The 22,450-nt window shown below is 35.7% G+C and overlaps 1 protein-coding gene across 1 annotated transcript in view; it reads left to right on the top strand.

Moving 5' to 3' along the window:
- Nucleotides 1–22,450, top strand: part of LOC126416298 (beta-galactosidase-1-like protein 2) — a 93,142-nt gene that overhangs the window by 15,983 nt on the left and 54,709 nt on the right. The window contains exons 2-3 of the mRNA XM_050083956.1: nt 9,426–9,627; nt 21,853–22,038. Coding sequence (XP_049939913.1) covers nt 9,426–9,627; nt 21,853–22,038 — 388 coding nt within the window. The remainder of the gene's footprint in view (nt 1–9,425; nt 9,628–21,852; nt 22,039–22,450) is intronic.

Here is a 22,450-nt window from a genome sequence, read left to right as displayed (position 1 = left end):
CAGTCCAACACACAGCTTTCCGGAGTGGGAAGGAGGGCCTGGTCCCCAACACGAATCTGCCTGGTGGACTTGTGTTGAGGTCCGGTGAGCCATCCAGTCTGTGGATGGTTTTTAGGCAAATGTGGGCTGGTTCCCCTTATTCTGCCTCAGCTACACTATGTCGGCAATTTCTGCACAAACAAGTTCTCCACACATGTGTACACCACCATTACTCTACCACACAAACATAGGTGTTACACTCCTCTGGTGTGAGACATTCCCTGGGGGGGTCCACCGGGGGCCAAACTGCACCATAACGTTGGGTTCGGTGTTCGGCAGCGGAGGGGTAAAGTGGACTGCAGCAGCCGTCGTGGGGTTGTGGACCACTGCGGTTGCGGTGGGGGTGGAGCCTCTCCATCATTTATAGGTCCCCAGTTAACATACAATACAATACAATACAATACAATACAAGTTTAACCCTATAATTGATGATACCATTACGAGTTTATTGCAACACTTGAGAATGTTCGAAATTTCACAACGTATCATAATACAAACAAGTATTGATACAATCAATGAGAGATTATGCAGAATGATGTGATCAGTAAAATAAGCGAATGTAGAGCTTTAAATCAGCACACGGTTCTTGTACACGCTGGGTCATGCAAAGGAAAATTTCGAAATCGGCTTTTATATACAAATAAACGGATTTTTCACTTAGCTGATTCTGTGCACACTTCCACACTGGCTTACCGAAGAAGAACACTGCAGTTTATCGCACAGAAAATTTGCTAAAATGTGCAACACCAACAAAGCATGTCTTCTGCCTGTTGCAGCTAACAATGCTGTTCCACATTCCATATCCCTGAAGGATGATAGGATTTACGGAACACGATGTTTGCATGAATGAGTCATACAGTACTGCAACCGCTCTCGGCATGCCCTAGGCAGGCAGCTCCACACTGTTCCAAACATAGACTGCTAATCATAGCATCATGGAGAGTGTCTTCGCAAATATGTGATTGGCTGGAGGAATGTTTGATTAATAGTATGTTATACTGGTAGGAGAATAATTTATGGAAACGAGTGTGCATCAAGGAGGCATCACAGGAGCTCTGAGATTCTCAACATACAAGATGACTGTAATTAAAGTTCCAGTTTCAAAACTCCATACAGTGCATGACTGCACAAGATTGGCATTCAGCGGTTGTGGTGCTGTTAGTTAGGTAAGACCATCCACAATCTACCACAGCAAGGTCATACATCAGAGGCCACAAACTGTATAAAAACCAACAATGAAATCAGTTTTTAATTGTGCTGAGAACAAACCGATCATAGAAAACCACAAAAAGTCGATTTTTAATTGGGTTTTAGTTGTCCTGAGGATGAAACTGCATGAAAATCAGTGAGACTGGTGCAAGACTTGCTCAGTATGTTGTCTACCATTTTCTAGTGCAAGTTGAAATTGAGAAACAGCATGTTCCACAACAGATCATAGTGTCTCAGGGGTCATGTTCCAGATGCATTGCACAGTGTATGTCCTAAGTACAGCTACGTAATCAGAGCAGTGAACACAGCATCTTTCAACCAGAAGTCACACTGATTAAGATCAGTTGATCTGTAGGGAAATGGGGGCTGATAATTCTAGTATTTCCAACATGCCTTTGCAGCAGCTGCTTCACTGAGTGTTCAATTAGCGGAGGAGCACCACTTGCACAAACTGATCCACCCAGACATCAGTGGTGTTGAAGGGATGGAATAACTTTGATGTGCAAAAGACTCCCGCTGCATTTACCAGTGATAGTACAGATAACAGGGCATGCAGGATTCATCTGCTGGAGAAAATAGTGCCCTTCGCTAAATGATTCCATCAACCTGCACCACACAGTTACCTTTGCAGAAAGAAGTGGTACAAGATGATGTGCAAGAGTGTTTTCCATTGCCATTATTCTGGCATGTCTTTTGAGATGGAAATGTACTTTGATTGTCCACAAAATGTTCCATGGACATTCATTTTCCACTTCATCATGAGAAAGAAATTCTAGAGCAAATGTATGTCTTACTGGCAGTTCAGAATGAGGCAGTGCCTGAAAATGGGTAATTTTGTATTGATAGCAATGCAGTATGTTTCGTAAAAGTTCATGTACCATGCTCACAGGCATGTCCAAAGTTCAGGCAATTCTCTGAGCACTGCATATATGCACACCACTGGTAAACCCTCCTGCAATGTTGTGACAAAATTGTCTACTGATGTGAGATTGGTTGTTTCTCTCCCTCTGCCTCGTTGCACTTCAAAAGAACTTGTCTTTTCAAATTTCATAATCTTTTTCTCCAGACCCTAGACAGACCTGAGACCAACACCTTTTTTCATAGCCTTGAGTGTTCAGAACTTCTGCAGTGCTACTGGTGCACAGTCAGAGTTCTTGTAAGAGGCCTTTACCTGCAGCCTGTGATCCTACTTTGAGAAAGTCATACGAAACATATCAGAAGCAAACTGAGGAACAACTCCTTACCCCATTCATTTTGTTTTGCATATTCTACTGCTTACATCTCCATCTAGTGGTAAAATTTTTGTTAAATTGTTGTTTTTTCCCCCCTTCTTTCATAATATTACATTCAAATTTGACATCATTCTTAGCAGTGGTCCTTTTTTTAACAGTGTTTTGAAACTGTAACTTTAATTATAATCACTTTTATATCAAAGATTTATCACATAGGATCAGAAGGTCTGTAAGATCATTCACTCATGATGTTGTTGTGTACAGGAAAGTATTGTTGTTGGGTTATTGTAATGGAATGGAGAAAGACTTGTGTGAAATTTTCACTTGGTGTAATGAATGGCAGCTCTCTTTAAATGTTGGTAAAGGTAAGATAATACCTTTGATAAAGACAAAGAGCCAGATAGTTTTCAATTACAAGATTAGCAGTGAACATCTTGAGCATGTCTCATCATTTAGGGCCTATATTAGGGTAATATTAAGAAAGCGATATGAAATGGGATGATCAAATAAAATCAGTATTAGAGAGAGAAAATGGGAAACAGAATTAATTGAAGACTTTAAAGAATTCTACAATATTGTTCCAATGTTTGTAATCCTTAGTCAAAGGGTTATTATAAACGATTGACGTGACTTCACAGATTTGCTATAGCTATATTATTCTACATATTGTCGCAGGGCTTTGCACACATATAGAAAAACTCAAAAAGGTTTTTTTTTTAATTTTTTTTTTTTCACATGCTGGATATGTGAGCCTGTGCTAATTCTGAAGATATTAAGTCAATAATCAAATTCTTTCCATGTTCAGCACAGCATGTACCTATAAATCTGTTCAAAAGCACTGCTGATATTAGCTCACAGTTCAGGTATATATTTTGGTAGAGGAAATATAAACACTCTATCTTTCTTACAACTGCACACAAAAAAATTAGATGGGATTTGGTTGGGAGAGCATGGAGGTAACGACATGAACTGCTAATCACCAACCCCATCATGACTGATGCATCAGTTTCTCAATTTCCTCTTTAAGAATTCTTGAACACCATTCTGTTGGTAGATGAAATCACACCGTCAGTTTCCAGTTATAGCATGAGCCAGTTTTGCAGCATATCCAGATACACATGTCCTGTAACAGTATTTTTGCAGAAGGAAAATGGGATCATAAACTTTAAACCATGAGGCTGCTAAAAACAAATTAACTCTTGGTGAATCTCAAATATGCTGCAAAATAGTGTGGGGATTTTTTGCCCCAGAATTGCCCACTGTGCTTGTTCACTGTGCCATTCACAAAAATGTTGCTTCATCATTGAAGAAGATGTTCTCACAAAACCCATCCTCTTTCATTATCTATTGTAACTTTGCTGAAAATTCAAACTGTCTGACTTGTTGTAATTGTAAGTGGTAAGATTGTTACTTCAGTCATTTCCTTACATCTTCCAAATTGTTGATTGTGGTGCATTCACCTCTCTTCTTGTTTGTTTCTCAACTTCTGTGGTCTGTGTGCAAAATTCACCCACATGTGGTCAACCGTTTCTTCAGTAACAGCAGGCTGGCCCATTTATTTCCCCAGGCAGAGTCACCATGAAGCTTTAAACTGTGCATACCATCACCAAATGGAGTTGGAACTTGGTGGATCTCTGTTGAATTTCGTTCTGAAGTACCGCTGTGCTATTACAGCAGACTGCTGTGATTCCATTTCAAGCAAGGAATAAGCTTTCTCGGCACCTGTCACCACCTTACCTAACTGCCCACTGCTGTGTTCTTGTGGCAAATGCAAAAATGCAAATCTGTTTGAGTTTTTCTATATGAGCCTTGAGTTTTGTGTTAATATGTGAGATATTGTAGCTACAATGAATTTATGCAATCATTTCAACAAATTATAATAACCTTGTAGCAGACATGGCAACAAACATTGAACAAATTCAGAAGTGTGCTACTAGGATTGTAACTGATTCATATAACCTGTAGGAAAGTGTAACAGTGATGCTCGGGAAACTAAATAGAAAAGTTGTGGAAGAAAGACAGTGTAGTTCTTATGAAACCCTGTTGAGTAAATTTAGAGAAACTGTATTCGAAGAAGAATGTTTCCATTATGATGCCACCATTTTATATCTTGTGTAGGGATCATGAGATAAAGAGCCACTGGGGCATGCACAAAGACAGTAAGACAGTCATTAATCCCTCATTCAATATGTGTATGCAATAGGAAGGAAAACATATAATAGTGGAGCAAGGTACTCTCCACCGTTCACTGTATGAGGCTTGTGAAGTATTTATGTAGGCATAGCTATAGGCAAGTGATATATTTGTCCTTCCTCCCACTACAACTGTCAGTCACTCACTCTTGCCCCATCTTTCAAAATAAAAAAAATTAAATTGTGATGCTATGATCTTTAAACAGTTTCTATGAAAATATGTGAGGTTCAGTTATACCAAAGTGCAGCAGAACAATGATACAGAACAAGAATGAAATTAATAAATGTCTGCAAGCTCCTGTTCAATTCTGACATGAAGATTTGTTTACAAGATCATCAGCTGATTGTAATCTTTGTGAGGGCACACACAACAACATTAGTGAAGTTGTAAGATCCTTTTGTGCCCTCATGCTCTAGCCCTCCAGAAACCTTTCTCAGTATAGTGACAAGTCCATAGGTATGAGGTGACATAGGCCATATACTGTAAGACTGGTCAAACTGTTTACTTGAGGCTGCAAAATTGAAGATAAGCATTTTTTGGATTTCCTTTGTGAGTTGATGCGTATGTCTTCCCCCTACCTGTTCTGTAAAGATCTCTTGCTGATGTAGTTCCTGGTAGCAGATCTTGTAGTCCAATTTGCTATCAGTTCCACAATTCTATTATGCATTAAACTGACTTAATGAGATACAAATCCTTCCGATGTTGTATGAAGTTTGCTAGTGATTCCTGCAGTTCTCCAAGCTAACTGGCACTAGGATGTACACTATGTCTGATCTCTGTGTGGTCCATGCTCTGAGTTTTCCATAATTTTTGAAATTAATTGTATCAAACTGAGTGGTTGTGAATTATTCTATGGTGTTTGTCAATAACGACTTTAATTACTCTTAGACTGCCCCAGTTGTTTATTATGTCAAAATTGGATTCTAACAATTAATATTTAATACAGAAATGTTAGTAGTTTTTCCACTAAATATGACAATGTTAAAGAGAGCAAAATAAATAGTGTCCAAAACAAGAGGAACCTTACAAAGTTAACAACCATTGCTTGAAGAGGCAAGGGAGAACATGAACTGGTGCAAAATTGTGCATGCCTCTGATTTCTGCATGTGGGCCACTGTACACATGCACAGGAATCTATCCAGATGGAATGGTTATCTCTGTTTGTTGCTTTTTCTGAAAGTTGACAGAGTTTTTCATGCACATTCAAATTTACCTAAGAGTTAGCACCTTAGTCATGTGCTCTAATGAGAAATACATGGAATTTGAAGAGTATTATCATGCATTTTGTTGTTTATGGCTGGTTCATTCCACAAAGTATAAAGACGAAGTTACACAATATGACAGTTCTTCACAGAAAAACAACATGGATACAACAAAGGCAAACTTGAGCAAGAGAAGAAGCCTTCATTCATATTTTTGAAGAACATCTGTTGTAAAAAAAAAAATGTGGATATGGTAGCACACCCACAATGTTCACTGATTAACTGGATATTTAGTAATGGTTTTCTCCCTTCACTCTTAAAAATGACAGTTGTTACAGCTCTATGAAAAAAGGTGAGAAGTCACATCCAGATAATGACTGCTCAATCTCTCTTGTACCCATCCTTGCAAAAGTAACAGAGTACTGCATACAACTCTAAATCTGTGACCATTTACCTACCAAGGACATTCTATATGACTCATAATGTGATTTAAGATCAAGTTTGTTGCTGGTCAAACAGTTAAAGATATTGTTTCTGTTGTACTGTCTTCATTTGAATCATGGCTGTCCATTAATGCCATGGTTGTGGATCTCACCAAGGCATTTGACTCTTATCAGCAGCACAATTCTGATAAAAATGAAAACCTCTAACTATGGACTGCTCAGAACATAGCAGATCATACCTACTTGGTAGAAAACAAATATTACATGTCAGCAATAGGAGATGTCCTGGATGTAACAAAGGGTGTGGCACAAGGTTCTATGTTTGGCCTTTACTATTCATAATTTGCATCAATGATACATCTAATATTACATTGTGTAAGTGTAGACTATAAGCAGATAACACTATGTTTGTTACAGCTGAAAGAAAGTTAGCAGCATTAAAGCATCAATGTAACGATTATCTCTGAGTGGCCAGCAGGCCTATCTGGTTTGGAATTAATGAGTTGCATTTTAATTGTGATAAAACTGTAAATATTCTGTTCAGTTTATGTGTTAAAGGTGATGGCAATGATTGTGCTTCTTGGGATTCATCTTGACGCAAAATTACCATGTAAAAGTCATACTGAATACCATTGTACAATGTTTGCACTTGTTACATAATCTTATTTATTAAGAAAATTTAGGTCCTGTGTTAGTGACAAGCTATGCTCAAAGCCTGCTGTGCCTTTTCTTCTGAAACCACTTGCATGTGGACTTCTTTATGGGGCAATTCTTCTGGAGGAAAGAAAGGAGGAGAAAGGGCAATTCCATCAGAAGCATCTGTGGAGTCAAACATAAAGACCATTATAGGCCACATTTCAGAAACCTGAAAACATCAAGCATTATGTTCCTGTCTGTTCTGCACCATTTAATGCACAACAAGGAAAACCAACAGAACTACTAATTTTGACAGTCGGTTCATCAACACAACACTTGCCATAAACAGCAGATTGACATTCCAGCTACCAGACTTAATACAACGCAACTCACAAACACATGTGATTAAACTTAAGTGAATTTTATCTGTAGTGGATGCTGTTGAACTCTATGACTGTTCCTTTACAGGGTGTTTACATTTGTCTCTTGGCAGGGTCAATTGTTTTGTGTTTTAACAGATATCAAATGCAGTATCCTTCTTCACCTTACCATGACTGGCTTTCCTTTTGGTGTTCCAGTGACAAGACTGACTTTTGTAAGCATTAGTAAAATACTCCAGGATTTCATGAGTGATATGCTTAAGATCATCTGACATGATTATTAAGAAGGTTGTTTGACAACTGATATTTTCTTGCACGAGCCTGGGTAGTGTTGGTACATGTTCAAATATTGGAGTTCTGGTAACCTTGTGTAAGAGTATAGAGGTAATTCAAAATCAGTCAAGCCTTATAGAGTCCAAGAACATGTGCAATGTTTCTACACAGACACTCAAATATTCTTGCACAAAATACTGGTTCATGTATAACTGTCATGCTTGGAATTACATGTGCAGCAGCCCTGATGTTTTTATTTTGTGCTGGCAATATGGTCAAGCTGCCAACATCACAATGAAACATAAACAAATTTATGGAAATTTTATGGACCTCCACTCCAGCCTCCCATTTTGGCATCCTAGGCAACTGCCTAGTTCACACATACTGTACACATGGCCTGTTCTCAGATTTCTCTGGTTATGCTGCCATTCAGAACAGCTTGTGGAGGAACTTGACAAGTAGCACAGATTGTGTGTGGTTTAGCTCATGAAATTTCTCTTCATAATTTTAAAAACATTTGGTTCTTGCCGCCAAAAATCACTTGTTGTATTATTATTAGAAATTATCATACCAAGCATCATTTTACAATGATACATGTTTTGTGAACGTAATACAAGGAAGGGATTAGTCATATAAGTTAGGTCTTGTGAAGTCACCAGCAATGACACATGGTTCAGATCAACTATAAACTGAATGACCCCTTTACCTGCTTGTTCAGATCAACTATAAACTGAATGACCCCTTTACCTGCTTGGACAACTGGGGTAGGTTAGGGACATGCAAGTTGTCAAAGTGGCATCGAATTGAAAGATGTGCACCAGGCCATATAGCCACACAAAGTTATTTCTATTTTTATTAGTCATATATACAGATATATGAATATGCAGATGTGTTTATTGAGGAGAAAACAGAACAGCTGATGAGCAGTGGTCATGTTAAAGGAACTTCCCCAACATTTGCCTGCTTCAAATCTGCTGAATGTGAAAAGAACAAACAGTTATCTGTATCAATAAGTGATGTGTCAGATGTCAAACACACACTCAACACACAACCTCATGTACAGATACCTGTTTGTTCTCTTGATGGTCAGAAGTTCTGAAGTGTGTATATTAATAATACAGCCTTATTGATATGACATGACATCATAAATAAACAATATATGAATTTTTGCAATGTAACAATGGTTACTAACTGGTAGTGAAACTGAAACTGGTAGTAAAAGTAACACTTGAGAGCTGTCAGGAATTGCTTTCAAATATGTTTAATAAATTGAGATAGAACTGCTGACCAGTGATACTTTAGGAGGTGAAACTGGTATTGCTATCAGTAGAGAATGTGAAGGAACTAGCTCGATTGAATTTTCCATTCCTACAAATGGCAGTTACTCTTTAAATACTAATATATGATCATAACCATGTGACTTGGAATGTATGTTAAGAAGATCATCTACAATAACAAAGAGTCAGATTTTAAAAAGACTGAAGAGGGGGCAGCAGCTCATGTGGGTAAGAAGGAGCTAAGAGCCAGCCATCCAGGCACTTGAGTAAAGTAATGTAAGATTCAGAACAAACTTCTTTAAGTGTAATTCATCAAAAACTTCTGTGGCTATGTGGGCACCAGTAGAACACTCAGATGGTGAGAAGGATACCAAAAAAAATTCACTTTCCAATCCAGAATACTGAAGATAATACTAACACAGTGGATAAATTAATTATACAAATTTTAGGATGTATAATGTTTTTATGCTTTCATTAATTAGTTTCCTATACTTGACATTTTATGGATGCACTAACCCATCAATATTTATGCTGCTTCCAGATGAAGAGCTACAGCCAGTTCTTACATATTACCAGGGCTCATCGATAGAATCTGGACTTGTAGCAGATGCTGATGGTTTTCACTTAAACAACAAGAGTCTCACTATATTCAGTGGTGCACTCCATTATTTCAGAGTTCATCCTTCCTACTGGGAAGATCGCATAGCCAAAATTAGTGCTATGGGACTAGTTGCTGTTGAGACGTAAGTTCACATTTAAGTTTGTGTATGATGCTTCAACATTTAAATTTTTTGTGGAATGTGTTTGTAGCACTGGTTTCATCACAGAGTGCGCACTGGGTACAAGAAAAAGTGAATAACTAGTGCAAAATTGTTGTACATCAATACTAAAGAAGAAAAATGACAACAAATTATGTTTAGTTTTGATGCAATGACTGTAATATAAATAGTGACAGCTACAGTTTGGTGGCTAATTAGTTCAGCAGTCTAGTCTTAATAATGACAGCAATTATATGGGCCAGAAACAAACTATCAAATACAACTGTGTTAGATTTAGACAATGACTGTGTCACCATCAGACATCACAACCAAATTCCAATTTCTAATGAGATTACAGAAATGATTACCGTCTGAAAATCAATAATCCTTCATGCCATGTCCATATTTCTTGTAAAGTATTAAAATTTTGAGCTTGCTTGACAAGATTTCTGTCAGGGTATTTTTGCAGTCTGTCACTCACTAAAGGTACATTTCTTGACGAGCTTAAATATAAAGTAATGACAGTTGTGTACAAGCACAGAAATAAACAAACAATCTCTAATTTCCCTTTTCAAAATTTTTTTCAGCAGGTTGCTCACAAGTAGAACAAGTAGAATATTGATCCCCTCCACTACTCCACCTTTCATTTTTGCTACCTTCTGAATACCTGTGATTGTGTAGGCCATAGAAACGACACTGAGAAACTAATATTTTGTGACACTAATGGTATGCCTCTGCATCACTGAGATTGTGTTTACAATAGCTTGAACCACAGGAGTAAAACTAGAGTCAGAATGGAGTGATTAATTAATTAATTAATTCATACTTTGAGTTCTGTTGATCTTGAAGGAGATTTTTCAGTGATGTGGTTAAGTCAATTTATACATTAATAAACATAAGCAGTTCTTGCAGACTACTTCTGTGGAGGATATTAATAACCAATTAGTGCTTATCTACTCACATTATAGCAATTGCTTCTAAATTACTTTATATGTGTTTATATGTAACAGCAGAAAACTTTGAAATAGGCCACTTCTACCTCTCAGCTGTCATTTTAATCTAACACCTCAAAGTGTTTATTAGACACAGGCTGCTATCAGCTACATACAGGACCTACACTGGCAGACTCAAGATCTGTGTAACACAAACATTAGTATCAAGTGGAATTTACATATTTGAGTCCATATATTGCGATAAACTGGTAAGGGCACATAGCTTATATGGAATTATTTTTACTACTAGTGTTGTGAATCATACAGTTCACACTGAATTCAGTGTTATTAACTAAAAATACTTTCATGGGGCCTATGTGTTGGTATGTAGGTGAAAGAAGCCCTAGTCATTGGAAGACATTACTGCAAGGGAGTCAGTTATCAGCTGTGCACAGTATTCTTACAGCATACATTTCTGGGCTTAGCTGTAGTGACCCTGAAGATAGCAAAGTACTAAGTGAATGTATGCAAAGTACATTGGCAATCCCATCTTAAGGTGAATTGTGCTGCTGTGCTCCATCAAAAAAGGATGAAGATCAGAGTTTATCATCCCATCCACAGCAAGTTTTTTGTAAGTGGGCATTCTACTTCTGTTTTTGATGTGGATATTAAATGATTCCTTTATAACAAATTTGTAATGATCTTTGCTGATGTAAGCACATTAATTGGAAGTCCAGCCTCCACAATAAAAAAGGCAAACTAATATTGAGCTGAAGCAAAATGTTTTGGTTATGATTTTACCAACAAATTCTTGTTGTGTAATTTGAAATCAGTGACAGTTTGTAGTAACTGCCACAGCCAAAATTAATTGCAAGTCACTAAATGGAATATTAAGGACTAAATATGGCTGTCACTGTGAGAGTAACCATTAAAAATGTCTGAAGCAGTCTCTAGCAGAACTGCACGGTAGCACAAAGGTTGGATAAAGCCATTTTTTGAGCACAATCATACTATAATACCAGCATTGAACTATTTTTTCCACATTCTGACAATGTCTATTCCTACAGTTGTTTATATATTTTATATTTCTCCAAATGTAAGTTATACATCTGCATACACTGGTCATCTTTTCATAATTCAGTTTGGTACTCAATATGAAAATCATACACATCACTTCATGTATTTGTAGTAGCATGTGAGCTGAGTTCCTTACAGAATCTGGGGTAATAAGTACAATACTTCATCATCAGAATTCTGTGCATTTTGTACTTCTGGATTAAGTGTACAATTATTTCATTGTAAGATATGGATTTTTGAAACACTTTTAGTTTGTGCTGGAGCAGTATGAAGTTTTAGTTGATAAATGTGCCAGAGCTGTGTCATAACTATCTTCTGATAATGCTATGTTTCCTCTCATGTGAGCTGTAAGAAATTCCCATCTTTCATATGACTTTTTAATATGATGAGGTTTTTCTCTAAGATTTAGAAATGCTTCAGAAAAAAATGAATTGCACATGCACTGACAGTGAGATACATTTTCTGCAGAATGCATACCAGTCATTTTCTATATTTTGTTCACTTATTGTTTCTGCTTTGTATAATTTGACTGAAAATAAGAAGTACTAAATATTTCTTTGGCTTTCTTCTTTCCAATGTTCCAGAATCAAAGGTGGAACTTCTGTTTGTCTGCATCCTTGCAGCAATTTACAGAGTACATTCTTAATTTTTTTTAAATTATTACTTTCGTGAAATACAATGATGAAACATTTTAAACAAAGCTTTGTAGGTCATATTAGTATGCAAAACAAGATGCATGGTGCAGGCTAATTATGTAATTTTTTTGCTGAATTTACATGTCTGGACACTAATGACTACTGTACTCTGCCCCTCCCTCACATCATTTGTTGAATGTCCTGTCTTTATGGTTGACTCTTATAATAAGCTTCAAGAGGAATAAGATTCACAATAAACTTTTTACTTATCTTATCTTACTTTGACTCCTGTTCTTCTCGTCTAGTGGCTGATTTTTGAAACTGAAATTTTTTGACAAAATATCTTCTGATGGTTCCAACTGAAGTATTAAGTTTGAAGTGAGCCTGCACTATATTTTTTGTTTTACTCAAAATTTTATTCTCATACATTTTTCTATATCACACTGTCTTTACAATTTCCATGTCAACAAGGCCAAAAATTACATTTTTCTTCCCAAAAATAAAACACGTCTGATCACATCAGAGGCACGCCCATTACTGCCTCACTACACTACTGTACCTCACTGTACTAACAATATTCCAAAGGGCTTACAAATTCTCTTGACAAATGAACCTCTATTAATTCAATTCCACAAGTGAATCCAGAAATTAACATAACAAATAGTGCCAAACTGCGTAATCAATTATAGAAATTTTAAGTGTGCCAAATATTTCGTAATTTCAAATGTTTCTTTTAAAAAAATCAACTGTACATTCAGAACTAGTACATATCAATTGTAACAAAGAAAATAAAGTAATTTCTTTTTTGCAGATTTTAGCCTGAGGTATAATACAGCGGGTAGAAAATCATATGAAATTCTTTTTAGAAAAGCACCTGAGATATTATCAATCTATTCAACATTCAAGAAAATATTTTTTGTATTGATTACTTGTGTTGAGGGAAGATAATGCTAGAGGAAGGTGTCCCTTTACAATACACTCCTCATATAATTTGGAAACAATGTGTTTACAATATTTTGTGACTTGCTGTCAGGTTTGCCAAACAGTGTATAAAATGATGCCAAAAGATGGAATACAGATGAATAGAAGTACCTAATACATATTTATAGAAAAAGTAAGAAAAATGTCTATCATACAAGTAATAATTTATACATATATCAGAACATGGCACTCAGATTTTCAGAACTGTAGAACATTCTGTCACAAGACAATTGATACAAAGTCAAAACTACAACATTATAATAATAAACTATGGAAAGAAATCAGAGATAAGATAAATTACTAGAATTACAAATTGCAAGGTTAAATCCATAAAGTCACACCTTCAAAATCTTCAAAAGAGAAGAAAAAAAATTCAGAGCCTAAGTGTATGATGAGTGCACCAACTTGAAAAACTCACAACAATGGGTACAAACCAGAAGAAAATAATCATGAGTAGGAATATAGCACAAAATCAACCAGTCACATAAACCAGAATATGCAAGAGTATGTTGACTCATGGAAGGACAAAATAATAAGAAAATATTAGGACCTAAGCTTACAATATGTGTAACAACCCATAAACCCAAACCACACCAGGTATAAACCCACAAAAAACATTTCAACATAACAAAATCAATAAAGTTCATATTCATATCAATAAGTTCAATCATATGTAAAGAGTAGTTATAATAAGCACCTATCCTCAATCAATAGTTGCACACTCTCCTTGAGTACACACACACAGCAGCGATGACCAGGGTACCCAAACCAGAGTTAAGCAAGAGTTTGCCCACAACTCAAGTTCCAATGAGATACAATATTGCAGTACTCAGGATAAATACAGGTAAACAGAGTCTTAATTAGCTTTGAATTATGACATAATCATGTAACTTGAGGACCATGGTCAGCATATGAAATCAGACATGTATACATCTAGTTATACTGTCTATACTAGTAAATGTCTTCCACACTATTTGTTAATTGTTCATACAAACTAACCTATGTACATAGGGGCTTAGAAGAATCAGTTACAATTGATAACCAAAATACATACTGATTTAAAGTTAGATAATGTAATGGGAAATTAATACCTCTACTTGAAAAAATGTACATTTATGTGGAATAACATTGTCTTTGGCAGTCTTGGCTACCAATTTACAAATCTCAGTCACAACACTGATGTAGTTGACAGATGCTTGAGTACAATGCTCAGCACCTGTGATCTCTTGTAAGTTGTCTGGACATCAAATGCTACATCCACACTGTCTTTACAGGGTTTTATACACATTACTGGTATCATGACTTTGCTTTGGGTAGTCATGTTGTCAGGTATAGATTGAACATAATGAATGGATTCCATGACACAACAAACATCATTTGTTGCAGAAGGAACACAAACTATATTACTGTCAAAATTACAATTACTGGATAGATCCTCTTTCACTTCATTTCACCAATTTGGATACAAATTTTGACTAACCACAGGCAACTTATTCCAGAATGCACATTTATCTATGTTGTCATTAATCTGGTCCCAAACAAACTTTGCACTTAGCTGCCTTGATTTCAGACCTGTAAATCTTTCTCACTTTCATGTACATTTCCTTGTCAGCATTATTGTGCTTGGACCTATCATGATAGAGTAGCATTCTGATTCTTATTCTACTTAGATGTGGGGTGTACCAGCTTTCTAGATTTTGTGGTTCAGTGTAACGATTTTGCTTTGATATTTTCTGGCAGCATTCAGGACAACATGCTTCAAAATTTTCAGTTAACTGTTCTAGAAATTTGGTAGTAGATTCATTTGCACCTATGGTGGTTATTATTTTGGCCCATTTTATTAAATTCAGTTTACTTATCAGCTTGTTTAACTTTGATTCATTAATTGGTCTTATAATTTTTCTATAATCTGTGTAAGTTTTAGTTGCTTTACTGTTAAGAAGTGTCTGAGCCATAGTCCCTCATGATCTGAAATGCCTAGCTTGATTGTGTTGAATTCTGTTTTGTTTAGATGAAAATTACAAATTGTGTTACCTAGACATGCTTCCTGTCTTGTGGGTTTGTCATTTAACAACTGAAGTTAAGAGATCTTAATGTATTTAGCAAGTGATCAACCTTTCTATACCTTTCTATTCTTAAACCTAATGTCTATATTGATATCACCAAATATTAGTACTCTGTAGTTTTTGTATTTGTGTAGCAAGAGTATCAGTTTCTCCAGCAGCTCCACAAACAGGTCTTCATTGTGTTTTGGGGGACGGTATACTGAAGCTATTATAATTTCCTGGTTTGGTAACATTATGACTGCAGCTTCAAATTTTGCTTCTATGCACAGTCCACTTACATCTATAACTTCATAGATTAGGTTCACACTATTTTTAACATATACAGATACACCACCATGTTTAATACTTGTCCTACAGTAACTGGCTGCCAATTCATATCCAAATGATGCACTTAATTTTAGTTCCTTATTGCTGAGCCAGTGTTTATTTATTGAAATAACAGTGCAGTTTAAGTTTTCCAGCCAATACTGAAGTTAATGAAGTTTGTTCTTATGAAACTGCACATAAATATGTAAGAACATTACACTTGTACTTATCATACTGTGGTTTTGCTGCAGCCCTTCAGCAAAAAATCATTGAGGTTGGATGGAACTGCTGCTTTCCTCTTCCTCAGTATACGACCATCAGATGGGTTTTCCAATGTTGACTGCTCCTTCAGATGGCATGGTGATGAAGTTCTTGTCTTGTTAAGGGGAAGAGTGGCTGATAAATATAGACTATGGATGGAAGTCTGTTGCTAAGGCACAATACTCAAAATTTCTGGGTGTCTGCATTGATGAGAAGTTGAATTGGAAGAAACACGTCAATGATCTGCTGAAACGGTTAGGTTCAGCTACTTATGCTATTAGGGTTACTGCAAATTTTGGTGATAAACATATCAGTAAAGTAGCCTACTATGCCTATTTTCATTCACTGCTTTCATATGACATCATATTTTTGGGCAATTCATTATTAAGAGAGAAAGTATTCATTGCACAAAACCATGTAATCAGAATAATAACTGGAGCCCACCCAAGATCACCTTGCAGATATTTATCTAAGGAACTCAGGATATTCACAGTACCTTTGCAATACATATATTCACTTATGAAATTTGTCATTAATAACCCATCCTGATTAAAAAATAACAGTGAAGTGCGTAGCTACCATGCTAGAAGAAAGTATGATATTCACTATTCTGGAACAAATCTCACTTTGACACTGAAAGGTGTGAATTATGCTGCCAGAAAAATCTTTGATCATTTGCCAAATAGCATTAAAAGTCTGACAGATAGCCAACCAACATTTAAAAGCAATTTAAAGAATTTCTGAATGACAACTCCTTCTACTCAATAGATCCAATTCTTAGATATGAAGTATTAAATGTAAATAATAGTAATAATAATTAATTAATTAATTATTTTGTGTAAAGGAAACTTAATCCTAAAGTAACACATTCCACATCATTATGAAATATCATATTCATGACCTATAGAACAAGGATTAATTTATGTATGTATGTATGATGATGAGTATCATGTATTTGTGGAGATTAAGAATAAGGAAGTTTCAGTTATTTGTGAATCATGTTGACAATACAGATAAGGTAAGTGATGACATTGTAAGTGAGAATCATGGAATACCAGACCAGGCAAAGCAGTTTTTTTTATTAATGTCATGATCCAAACAGCAAACATCAGTTATCTGTATATATATACTGAACTCAGTGAATAAATGCAAAGTTGCATGGGAAATTATTAAAACAGAAACTAACTGTGATGATAAATTATACAAGACACCAATTCCACCTGATATTCTAAATGCACATTTTGTCAGTCCTCAATCAGATAACAGTGTACTGGAGAATGTGAGTAAGACAGAGGCACTGCTGCCAGAAATGAACAGTAAGCAGACAGACAGCTTTCACTGGACTTGTGTAACTGAGAAGATGGTCAATGAATCAATAGCTAAGCTCAGTATTTCTAGAGCAGAGGATTACTATGGTCTCTCAAATTATGTTATTAAATACACCAGAAAACAAACTGTTATGCCACTGACTAAAATAATCAACAAAATTTTAATTGAAGGTAATTATCCAGAATGTTTAAAAATATCTGCAGTTAAACCAGTACATAAGAAAGGAGATATAGCATCACCAGATAGCTACCGACCAATATCACTTATACCCATAATATCAAAAATAATAGAATACTGCATGCATAAACAGATGAGTCAATATTTTGAACATAATGATATACTCACCCCCTCATAGTATCGTTTCAGATCTAGCCTTTCTACAGTCAAGGCAGTTGAGAGTATGGTAGCAAAAATATATAATTGTTTTGGAAATAAAGATATTATCTGTGCAACACCGTTAGACCTCAAGAAAGCTTTTGATATGGTCTCCCACAATATTCTCACAAAAAAACTCTACCACTATGAAGTGAGAGAGAATGCTCTATGCTGCATGCAGTCATACTTGGACAATAGATAACAGTTAGTTAAGGTAAATAATCAAGTGTCAGAATGTCTCCCAGTTGTAAAGGGTGTACCTCAGGGATCTGTTCACGGACTTTCCTTTTGATTATTTATATAAATGATTTATCTGCAGTTGCATCATGTGATGCAGTGCTATATCCTGATGACACAACACTCATCACATGTGGTACCAATCTTTAAAATGTGCAACACAGCATGGCAGTGGTAATGGAGATGTGCACTACGTGGCTTGAGACAAATGTGCTGCAGAAGAATGATAGTAAAACTGAAGATATTGTATTCAATCTGAACGCTCCAAAACAGTAAAATTATTAGAATTTCATATAGATCAAAAGCTCAGCTGGGATACCCACACAGGAAAGATATTTGGCAAATAGGTACAGGTCATATATCTGCAGTGTCAGTAAAGGGCTTCTGTTGTATGCATACTTTGCATTCTTCCATTTGCACCTGAGTTATGGAATACTGTTATGATGCAATTCTGTAGGCTCAAAATTAGTCTTTAAATGACAAAAGAAAGCCATAACGTGCATAGCAGAACTTAGCCCATGTGAATAATATTGAGATTATTTCAAGAAACTAAATATAATGACAGTGCCTGGCCTGTATATTTACAACTGCCTTCGTTAAAGAGAATCTGAGTAAATTTGACTTAAGGAGAAGAGTTCATGACCATAACATAAGAAGTGGACATACAAGTAATATGCCATATGCTAGGCATAATGCACATACTTCTGGACTTTTAATAACTTTTCTTAATACAGTGGAGTAGTTTTTATGATGTTTCACTGTTTTGGGATCATTACTCCTCCTAGGTGCTTACAAGATATTTTTATCCCTTTAGTAAGCCAAGGCTTTTTACATGGTTTCTCGCAATTATATTTCACTGTTTTCTTAGGGAAACTGTTTTCAAATATACTCACAATGGTATCATGAAATAGGTTAAATTTTAAATTAGCATCATGTTCCCTGTACACCTCATCCCAGTTTGTTGCAAGCTTTCCCTAAAATTTTGAATTGTTAAATCGTTAATGGAACGCAGTATTTTGGAGGACTGTTTTGCATTACTGTATGGAGCTATAACATATACTGTAACTAGCTGTGCATCATGATCAGACAGACCATTCGTAATAGGAAAAGCTTTTATTTGATTAAATTTATCTTGGTCTATGAAAACATTATCTCACAGTGTGCTGCTTTCCTGTACCACAAAATTTATTTAAAAACCTTTTTTCGAAAATTTGATATGTTCCCCAACTTCTCTATCAACAATACAATTTGTGCTCACACAAACTCAACTCTAGGAATGCCAAACAAGAAAAAATATCATTTTGACATTTTCTATGATCATGCAAAGGCCTTTGGTTGTGTAGATCATAAAATTCTGCTAAGGAAGCTAAAATGGTGTTGCAGTAAATGTCTTCTTCTTGAATGAATAAAACGTTATCTTAACTATAGAAAATGAGAGGCCAAGTTAGTAAATGATTAAATTCAGAGAGGGAAAACGTTCAGCATGATATGCTGCAAGTTTTGGTGTTTGGCTCACTCATGATACTGGTCTGCATAAATAATGTACTTGAGACACTGAAGAACTCTTCAAAAATGAAATGTTTTATGATGACATGAACAAATTGACAAAAGGCCCAAACACATCTGTGCCAGACACAACCAGGAGAATGGTGGAACAGACTTACAAATGGTTCACAGACAACAGTTTTAACACTTTATAGTACAAAAATTATATTATGTAATTTTTAAAAAAATAAAAATAATTTACATATACCTGAAATACAGTCAGTGGCTCAGTGTTAACGTGCCACCTAATAGATCCAAAGGTCTCAGGTTCAGTCTGCAGTCAGTCCTAGACGTTTTAGCTGTCACTTATCACTTCTTTGACCTCTGGCAATGTTTATTAATGTGAAAAATACTTAGTTACACTGTGATTGAGAGATCAATTTAAATTGTACGTCCTCTTAGATCTGGTTGGGTAAGTCAGTTTGAAGGTCAAAGGGAGGCAACAGGATACCACCTTCAATACCACCATGCTTAGTAAAGCACTGTGACGTGCAAACCAACCTTCAGTTTGATAACTCCCTTACTTACTTACATGTTTACAAGTACCAATAGGAATAAAACAAAAAAATGAAAATTACTGCTTCTATGGGCAGTTCACATTACCATTATCTAGGTGATTATACATGCGTTTTATATGTGTCTATTGATGGTACTACTCTTTGACCACCTGAAAGCTCCATGTATGAAATTCTTGGGTATCCAAATGGATAAATAAACTGGGGTGGAACCAGGACATGAGCAGGCTAACCAAAAACTCAGTTCTGTCATATTTCTCATTGTGTTGACCTGAAGACAGGATCACCTAAGTGCTGTGTACACTTTCACTAAATTCTCTCCTATGGAATAATTTAATGGGGTGTTGCAACTAAGGTGAAAGAAGTATTTATTCAACAGAAAGGTGCAATAAGCATAGAGTGTAGATGATGACTGAATATCTTGCAGAAGCCTCTTCAGGGAGTTAGGGGATCTTGCACATACATTTCAATACATACACATCCTAAAAGTATTTGTGGTTAAAAACAAGAGTAAATTTAGGAAGAACCTTGCAAGTCACAACCACAGTACCAGAAATAGAAATAATTACCATATCGACTATACATCAGTCTCTGGGGTAGAGAATGAAGTTTTATATTTTGGTGCAAAAGTCTACAAGAGATTGCCAGCAGACATTAGGCAGAAAATAAAACATCACAATAATTTAAAAAGAAAGTAAAAGAATGCCTCATTAGGCATTCTTTCTTTGCAGTTTTAGATAAAACTGGCAGCTCGGTAGTGCAGGAGGAGGAAGCGGATCTGTAGCTTTTTTAAAGTAGCACTTCTCACATACACATCACATATAAATTAAAATAATCATTGTTTGAAAATATAATATGGACAAATAAAAATCTACTCATGGAGGTGGGAAAAAATTCATATAACATCCGCAAACATATAAGTTTATGGAACCAGTGCCTCCTACTTCTGGCAGAAGGTTTAAAGGGAAAAGAAGACAGATGAAGAAAAAAAACTGGTGAGGTTTAGGAATGGGAAGAGTTATGGAAAAGTTGCTCAGAATGGTGGATTAGGGAAGGCTTATTGGACTGGATAAGAAGGAAAGGTCAGTTGTTGTTGTCTACACCAGATGATATTTGAAAGCTAGAGACCTTTCAGGTGGGAAGACAGAGTAGTATACAAGACAGAGTTTACTGAAAAAACATCATGAAAGAGACATAAGATCAGAAAACTCAGTGCATTATACATCGTAGATATGCAGATAATGCCACATTTTGCATCTTCTAATAGTCTTAATTGTAATATTAATATCAGAGAAAGACAGAAGGGCTGTGTAAGATAGATTGCCCCTGCAAATGTTTAGAGATATTAATGAAACCCACAAAATAAGCTAACATATACAAGAGCCACAAACTGAATTTTGTGAATAAATGTACTTGTTTGCTAAGTAGAAAGTTTTCTCGTGTTATTGTGTCAGGGAATGTATTTAACACTTGTACCACAACTGATGCAAAGAATTTATGAAAGACCAATAAGAACATGCGAATCCTGAGGTTTACGTAGAGTGCTTTATAAATAGTATATTTGCAGGTATCCAGAAAGGTTCAAAATTTAATTTGTGTAACATTTTCATGCCTGATATAGTTGTCTCCTGCATAATGCTTTAAGTGATGGTACCATCTGTCTTTGCTGTCTGGAATAGAAGAAGCTTCAGTCTGGTTATAATGAAGAAAATGAACCATTTATTAAACACATAAAATATTATATGAATCCCTTGCTAAAACTAACACAACTTTATCTGATCTCACATACCAATGCATACCTTTTAAGGAAAACATTACATGTGACATATCAGCAATACTGAAAATTTTTTACGCCTACATTTCAAACTTTTCATTTTTCATTTTATTTGTGTTTATAACGCAAATTTCTGTAACATCAGAAATAGATGGTCTAAATGCCAATATGTTTTAGGTATGTACCATGGAACTTACATGAACCTGAAGAGGGTGTTTATGACTTTGGAGATGGGGACAGAGAATTCTCTCCATTTTTGGATCTGGACTTATTTATTCAAAAAGTTTATGAAGCCAATCTTCTGATGCTGATACGACCAGGACCATACATATGTGCAGAGTGGGAATTTGGTGGATTACCAAGGTACTATAAAGTTTATGATTACATTGTTACTGAATTATGATTATCAGTATACAATGAAAATGGTACATTTTTATAATGTTGTTGAAGTAAGAATGTGAAAGCTTAATGGTGAAAATTCATGTCAAGTCAAACTTTGAGTAAGACTAGAACTCAACTCTAATTTGTATATTGACCTGAAGTGTATGAATCTGCATCTCAACCAGCCAGATATGACCTATAAATTAACAACTAGTTGCAAGAGGAGTAGAGACAACTGCATGTCATTTATAGGCATCATAGATTGAGGTTGGACACAGAACTAACCCAGCTTAAATTTTGAGTTGAACAAATGGATCACCAGAAAATAAATTTAAAAAAATCTTTATTGATGAAAAATCCAGGGTGCAACAGCAACATAACTACTTACATGAGG

Source organism: Schistocerca serialis, chromosome 8 (assembly GCF_023864345.2).
Source record: "Schistocerca serialis cubense isolate TAMUIC-IGC-003099 chromosome 8, iqSchSeri2.2, whole genome shotgun sequence".
Lineage (NCBI taxonomy): Eukaryota > Metazoa > Arthropoda > Insecta > Orthoptera > Acrididae > Schistocerca > Schistocerca serialis.
Note: the sequence above shows the minus strand (reverse complement) of the source record. Positions and strands in the feature narration are given on the sequence as shown.